Source organism: Poecilia reticulata, linkage group LG11 (assembly GCF_000633615.1).
Source record: "Poecilia reticulata strain Guanapo linkage group LG11, Guppy_female_1.0+MT, whole genome shotgun sequence".
In the NCBI taxonomy this organism is placed as follows: domain Eukaryota; kingdom Metazoa; phylum Chordata; class Actinopteri; order Cyprinodontiformes; family Poeciliidae; genus Poecilia; species Poecilia reticulata.
The window spans coordinates 7724228-7732217 of record NC_024341.1 but is presented as its reverse complement, the minus strand read 5'-3'; the positions used below and the strand labels follow the sequence as shown (position 1 = coordinate 7732217).

Sequence of the window (7990 nt, the reverse complement as noted above, 5' to 3'; positions counted from 1 at the left end):
TCTGGACACTACGCTGACAGACACAGCAAACCTTCTTGCCCAGCTCGCATTGATGTGCCATCCTGGATGAGCTGCACTACCTGAGSCACTTGTGTGGGTTGTAGAGTCCGTCTCATGCTACCACGAGTGTGAAAGCACCACCAACATTCAAAACTGACCAAAACATCAGCCAGACAGCATAGACAGTGAGAAGTGGTCTGTGGTCCCCACCTGCAGAACCTCTCCTTTATTGAGTGTGTCTTGCTAATTGCCAATAATTTCCATCTGTTGTCTATTCCATTTGCACAACAGCAGGGGAAATTGATTGTCAATCAGTGTTGCTTCCTAAGTGGACAGTTTGATTTCACAGAAGTTTGATTTACTTGGAGTTATATTGTGYTCTTTAAGTGTTCCCTTTATTTTTTTTAGCAGTGTATTAGAAATGGTGCACTGATCAGATTCACGGATATTGTGGAACAGGTTGCATCGGAAATTTTACGGGCTAAAGAGTGTAGAAGTTGCAAACTTGATTTAATGATGGGAATAATTGTTTCATTGCAGGGTGATTTGATTGAATGATTTGATGTTTATTGCATTATAAATAACTTGATAAAGAAAAAAAATATCTATCATAAAATCTGTACATGTATTCTTGTTTTCTTATTTAAATTTTTAAATTTTCTTTTTTTATTAATTTGTTGGAAATAAACATATTCATATTCAATCTAGTACCAGAAGGTCCACTACTAGCTGCCACTGCCACAATTTGAGTTTGACCAAAGACCAAAGAGACGTCTTTGTTCTTTGGAATAATTGCTCTGATGTTTACTTCTACAGCAAATGTAGAACCGCTAATGTTTTCTCACTTTCTTTTTTTTACTATTTAGATATCGCCCATTTGTCCCACACATCCCATTTGATTTTTATGTGGTAAGTGATGGAAATGCGATATGGTATTACAGTAGGTCATTACTGTAATACCATATGGTATCACTGTAACAGTGATAGTAATATCACTATTACACTATTACAGTAAAATTAATCACTGTAATAGTGATAATGAACATTATGTGTAGATTGCAAAGCTAGTTTTTTAGATGTGAATGGGTTCTAAGGTCTTAATGACCTACTGTAAATACCATATTGCATAGTGCTACACAATGATCACCATTAATCACACAATGACTGTCTTTTCCAACAATTACAATAAGCTGTTGGTGAAGTAGAATCATTGATGATCACCCATGAGTACTGAAGCAGGTTTCTGTTTGGCACCAGTGTGAGATGGCATTCCCCAGAGTAAAGCCTATGCCTGACGAAACTGCTTTCAGCGAATGTCTCCTGAAGAGAAACCAGGACCTGAGCCCCACACCTGCAGAGCAGGTCTGCCCCTGTCAACGTACTATCAAATTTATTAATCAGACATGATGCTCTCTGATAATCTGACCGCCTTCCTTTTCTGTATCTCTTAGTCCTCCATCTTATCTTTAGTCACAAAGATCAATAATGTCATTGACAACCTGATTGTAGCACCTGGGAACTTTGAAGTAGTAAGTAACATGTCTTACCTGTAGACCGGTTATTTTTTTTCAAAAAGTAAGCATACTTTTATGACAAACAAAAAAATAAAATCTCTGTGCAACACTTGATAGCAAATTGAAGAGGTCCGTCAGGTTGGCTCATACAAGAAGGGCACTATGACGACGGGACATAATGTTGCTGACTTGGTTGTCATCCTAAAGATCCTCCCAACACGTGAGTAAAGGTTACAGTGAATTAACATAAGCTGTCTTTATTGCTTATTCAGTATGTATCACTTCTCCAGTGTTACCTTTGAGTCATTAAGGCTTCAAGTTTCTTATGTATTCTGCAGTTTGATTATCACTATGTATTTTCCAAGTCTGAATGTCTTTGGGAAAATATTTGTATTTCCATACTATATTCCTTATCACGTTGTCTAAATGTTATATTTTTCCATCAGTTATTTCTCTGTTAATGAATAAGCACTGGAAAAGTATGGAATTTGACAAGAAAAATGTGTATGAACCCTGAGGCAATGGCTTTAAGCTTACTGATGATCTAATATTGTACAGGTTTCAGCCACTGATGTGTGTAGAGAAAAAGCAATGAGAGATCAGTTCATATGGAAGTTTGTCTCAAAAAGATTCACAAATGTGTATGAAACAATGCATAACTGCGTACCTAAACATTCACATGTATAAACAGTTTCACGTTTTACACTTAAAAATGTTGTGGTATGCTTTGTGAATTTTCTTTGAGTAATTTAGCTCCATTAGTTCAGTTTAAAAATGTCCTAATACAAACTTTTAATCAACGCTATAAGGTAATCAAGAGTTTTTATGGAAAGCCATAGGTAATTTAGTAATATATGTGTATTAATCTTAAACAGTGGAGGCAGTAGCTGCTCTTGGAAACAAAGTTGTGGAGACCCTTCGCACCCAGGACCCAACAGAAGGTAAAGTCAGTGGAGAATACTGAGAGAGTTTTATCAATCATTGGCATTTGCTACAGTCATTTCCTAGGCTTTTTCATAAAGTTGTGGGTTTAATACATTTTAAAGCCACTGGTTAATACACATTGTGATATTCAAAGTTACTTATCACCTAAAACCTCCAACCTTGTAATGTAATGTTAAACCATGATTCAGACTTCTTCAAAAACAGGAAGATAAAAAAATAAACCTTACATCCATCAGCTATGTTCCCAGTTTTGTCCAACTGTTGCAATACACTTTAACCAGCATGGCTTAAAAACAAAGTTCATTATGTGAAAGTAGATTACACCTGTGAATACAATGGCAAAAAACAATAAATCCAGTAACCAGTAATTTCAGAAAAAATATGACATTCATGTTACCAAAAATCACTCACACAGTCTTTCCTTCTTTCTTTTATTTGGATTCCTATTAGCTGTATCTACTCTTCCTGGGGTCCTGACATCCATCATAAACAACAAAAATACATACCACACAGAGATCACACAATAAATCTAAAATTAACTACAAGATAAACACAAGTAAATAAAAAGAGGCCATAGATCAAAAATGAATTTTACTATAATGGAAAACATTCTACGAAGGGACATTCACTTCAATTTGTCAAACACAAAGTCATTTTGTTTTATAACACATTAGGTTTTAATCAATATAGCACTATATAATGTCACAAAGAATTAGGGCTGGTGTAAGCGAATATTTTAGTAATAGAGTCTTCTATCGATTGTTATTACGATTAATTGAGTAATCAGATAAAAAAAAGATAATGTCAAACATTGGTAAATCTAACAACAGCAGTATTACTATCGCATATCAACATCAGCTCAATTTTTCACAGTTGAACTTCCCTAACAACTTTTCTGTAGTTTAGAAGATTAATTCGTAACAATAATCGCTCACTTTCTAAGTTAAGCTGAAGAAAAGTTATACAAAAATCTGAAATTATGCTAAATTTAATAGTAAAGAGGCAGGCTCACAAATACTAAAAAATGTCTATACTCCAGCTTTTCGTTTATGTATTCATCTTCAGTCAATTTAATAGACGAACTCTCACCTTGCCGTCGCTAACATAAACACATAGCTTTTGTGTTTATGTTAGCGACGGGATTTGACACCTTTGTTCGTCACACACAGAAACACATCTGTCGTGTGCCGCCACGACATGCTCCGCCACCCATTTGTTGAGACCGAGATAATATGAAATACATTTTCCGGTTTGTCCGTAAAGCTACACTTACGTTAATTATCTAATGCGCAGCCGCCTGCAGTGTTCAGTCTATCCGTTCACCTATATAAATACTCCTGCAGTGCTCTTTCCCACCGTTCGCTCTGAACCGCCACCAGGCAGCAGCAGCTCCGGGAGGAGAAAAGATTACATAAAGTGATCAATGATTTAAAAAAAAAAATCCATCAAAACAGGATGAGAACGCACAATTGAGCTGAGTTGTGAAACTTGTGTTTTGGGAGCAGCCGTTTAAACCACAATGTTTAAACATTAGTTAGAGCAATAACCGTTTATAAGCATCTGATTTTGGTTGCATAAACCTGCATCACTGTCCTGCTTGGAAATGAATTGTCAACATTTAAAACAATATTAGTAATTTAAGATTATATTAAATACAGTTAGAGATTTATTAGAAAGAGAGAAAAGCTGTTTTGCAAAGCAGAATAATTAGACTTATTGAATGAACAGTAACAAAGTTCACAACTGGATCTGGTTGGTCATTAATTCTTTATAAATGTGTAGACCAAGCTGGCTCCTTGCTCATGATTTCAAGTACTCTGTTTGGTTCTTGATGCTCAGCCATGAACAGCCGCCCAACAATGTTCTGAGTTTTCAAACTTGTTTTAAGATTATCTGACAAACCATTTTAGAAAACTGATTCAAATTTAAACGAGTCGAGATCTCTCTCCTCCAGTGTAATTCTGCAAAATAGTCCTGATTATTTAAACTCTTTGGTTAACAATAACCGCCTCAATTTAGGTCTCTTTTTCTTTGCAATTTAGCCCTCAGCAAGTGGAGATTTGTTTTAACACCTCTACCTTAACACTCATGTTAATTCTTGTTGGATTACTTAATTTCTACTGATGCCAGCATTGGGCTGCTCACCTGAAACGGACTGAACACTCCAGTTTTTGAGTTTAGGACCTTTAGGGAAAAGTAAGGTTCCTGTGAATTGTATGTTTATAGGTAAATACTTGTCTGGAAATATATGCAGGGCTTAAAGAGCTCCGGCCGGGGGCCGGATTTCCGGCTTTTGACAAAACGGTCCGCCTCAACCAAACTGTAGATAAATAGACAAAGATGTCTGCCAATCAGAGTTCTAGCTCCCGTGTTCTTGACCAATGACAGTAAAACGGTTTGTAGAAAAGAAACGCGTGCGTTCGGTTCGGCGATTAAATCAAATGCCATATGAAAGAAGATGGAGTTTGTCTCACCCGGTAAAGAAACACGTTTACTTGAGAAAGGAATTAAAAACAAGTGGTGCTGGGCTTGGCTAGAGGAAAGGGGACAGGAAGTTGGCGGAAATTTTTCCAAAAGGGGGCGCTGGGATTCCTTTGGGGGGCGTTTGGTCGAAGGTAAACTTTACACCTTACAATCACAACAATACCAGTTTAGACTTTGAGCAACTTGCTAAAACTGTATTTCGTAACATTAAATCATGCCTGGCTGCAACTGTATCGATGGCAGCTCTTCTTCTATTCAGCGTTTGTTGCTCTTGGTGCAGCTTCGCTCCTGCTAGTAGTAGCTTGACCGCATCAGGTCAGCGTTACACTGGCTGATGACGTTGCTGAGATTCACTTTGTCTGGTGTTTGATTTTCTAATATTTTATGTTTTATTGAGGATTTTTGTTAAAGCAGCAACTTATATTAAAAAGTGTTTTATTTCCGTCTGGATGCTGTCCACTTCCATGGAAGGACAACAGAAAATCGCTCTTATATACATGTAATTGCTGAAATCACGATACCCTGACTTTGTATCCCTCTGAAAAATGACCCCATTTAAGTAAAGAAATCCCTCCATGGGTGATACCTCGATAGAGAGCCTTCATTTTATAGCGTTAACACCGGTGCAGTGAGTGGTCCGGTATGAAACGGGTGTAATGGAACAACGGTACCACAACATTTTTAAATTTCAATAATTAAAATACCGAAATTGTTTCTGTTGTTTTAAAAGGTTTATGTCAGTCTGCCTTTTCCCCATCGATACGTTTCCCGACCGCCCTAAATCTTAGGGGGTAAAAAAAAAAACGACACGCACATTGCGCAAAACTCTGGAGAGTAGGAGAAGCGGGACATAAAACGGAGCGACGAACTAGATGTGAATTATGGCATAAAAACAGAGAATCCGACGCCGAACAGTGAAAAATCAACACATGATGTGAAACATATGATGATTAGGTGGCGCAGCAGGTGATGAGTGAAGATTACTGATGGTCAATAAACGATAAAATAAATCTAGCAACAGGAAAGAAACTAAAGTGGACATAGCAATAAACCAAGAGAGGATAATACTAATCAAAGGAAACTAAATGGAAATGAATGAAGAACAAAATGCAAGAATAAACTAAGAAACTAAAGTAAGTACAGAGGAATAAACTCGTATGGCAAGACCTTTCGAGCAATAATTAATACAGAGAACTGTATGGCAAGAATAACCAGACACTGTTTCCAGATAAAAGGTAAAATAATATTGTTGAAATGTTATGGGTTTGTTGAGACYAYATCTAGTACTGAGAATAAATATATCTTACAGACCATAACAGTAAAGAACTGATCACTTATTTATGTTTTTAATTAGATTTGATATTTTTATTTCTTCAATATTATTTTTCATGTCAGTGTAAATGTCATGATGGTGTTCTGTGACTCCATGACACTTTCACTTTGACTCATTAGGATTTGATTAAGAACCAGATTTGTTCTTTGTAATTTCTGTCCAGAAACTATTAATCTATAAGTCAATAGACAGGTTGATATAAAGATATAATCCATGTTTCTGTCTCATATTTGTATGGCATTAAAAGGACCTGGAACTTTTGTTTTTCCACTGAAAGCTCTGGTTTGCGCAGTAAATGACATCTGGGTGAAATTTTATGGTTGATACTCAGATGTCCCATTCTCCTGAAGGCAGCACAGAGCTACGCCATCAGAAACTCACAGAAACACTGAAGAGAAGAAGAGCTATGATTAATGTAGTTACAGTTCTATCCATATTTTGATGTTGCAGAGCTCAGTCATTATAGATCAAATAGATCAAAACCCTTTGGAGTCTTGGGTCTAAATGGCCGTTTTGGTCTAATTTTGAATTTACCCTTATATTTTCATCATAAAAACTATTTACCTTACCTTGTTTGGTATCAATATTTTCAGCACATCCTAAACTTTATGATTTTACAGTGTGTTTCATTTTGATAAAATGCATTTTAACATTGGAGCAAAAAAACACACACAAACAAAATCCGAGTAGAAAAAAATATTGATATTTTTCTATGAAATTCACAAAAATGTTGAACAAACCATTTTTAAAGCCTAAAATGAAATTTTCTTGGGTAAATTTTAAAAACTTTTGTACAAACTTGGTAAAAAACAAATTAGTAATCATATTTTACACCATATTGTGGGTAATTTCCCAGGCGTTTTTTTTTTTACAACTATTTACAAAATGTGTCCATATGTCCATCACAAATTCTCTCCAACATCACAATGTCTCACCCCCCCCCCCTCCACACACACACTTTCAACTATTTACAATATTTACAAAATGGGTGTCACAAGAGGTCTGCATACAAATTACTTGTGCCATTTTGCAAAACAGTTTCTGTCAATCAGAAGGCACAGTGGCTTATCACAGCCCTCACATTTCCATGGAGTGTCCTTCCTGACATTGTCTACCTGGAGGCATTGTCTGCACTGCAGTCTGCTATTTCTGGCATTTTGCCGAGCACAGGAATGTGTTCAGCTGCCCTGTTCTTTGGAACATCTGCCATGTCCACACTACAAAGCTGACTGGTCATCTCCACATTGAAGTCTTTGTGTGTCCTGGGTTTCACTCCTTTGACTTTGCACAACTCTCGGTGTAGGATGCAGGCATTTGCTGTGGCAATGTCAACCAAATGCATAAGCACAGTCTTGTACCAGCGATGAGTTTTCCGTTGTGCAGAGTAGCATTGGATGAGTTGATCCGACAGGTCAACCCCACCCATGTATTTATTGTACGCCATGACTGGTGTAGGACATGGAATGTCTTTCACAATCCAGCGTATCTCTTTGTTCTTCACCCTCCTTTGCACTGTCTCACCTGAAAACGCAGGATGGATAGTTGAGCAGACAGACACCTCCCGTGTGTCCATCCACTTMACAAAGRCCAGTGGGCCCTCTCTGATCCATCTCACTGATCCTCTTCCACTTTTTTTAGTGAGAGCATTTGGCCTCCCTTTAGGGCATCCCTTCCTGGATTCCCTATAAGTGCCACAAACTCCAAACTTTTTGTT

The 7990-nt window shown here is 37.1% G+C and overlaps 2 protein-coding genes across 6 annotated transcripts in view; both read left to right on the top strand.

Annotated features, from left to right (window-relative positions):
• dlgap3 (discs, large (Drosophila) homolog-associated protein 3) overlaps positions 1–7990 on the top strand; it is a 908365-nt gene that overhangs the window by 262549 nt on the left and 637826 nt on the right. The window lies entirely within an intron of this gene.
• Positions 1–7990, top strand: part of ilf2 (interleukin enhancer binding factor 2) — a 31333-nt gene that overhangs the window by 2194 nt on the left and 21149 nt on the right. Inside the window, exons 3-7 of the mRNA XM_008421582.2 lie at positions 867–909; positions 1258–1362; positions 1452–1529; positions 1632–1734; positions 2390–2455. Of these exons, the coding sequence (XP_008419804.1) occupies positions 867–909; positions 1258–1362; positions 1452–1529; positions 1632–1734; positions 2390–2455 (395 nt within the window). The remainder of the gene's footprint in view (positions 1–866; positions 910–1257; positions 1363–1451; positions 1530–1631; positions 1735–2389; positions 2456–7990) is intronic.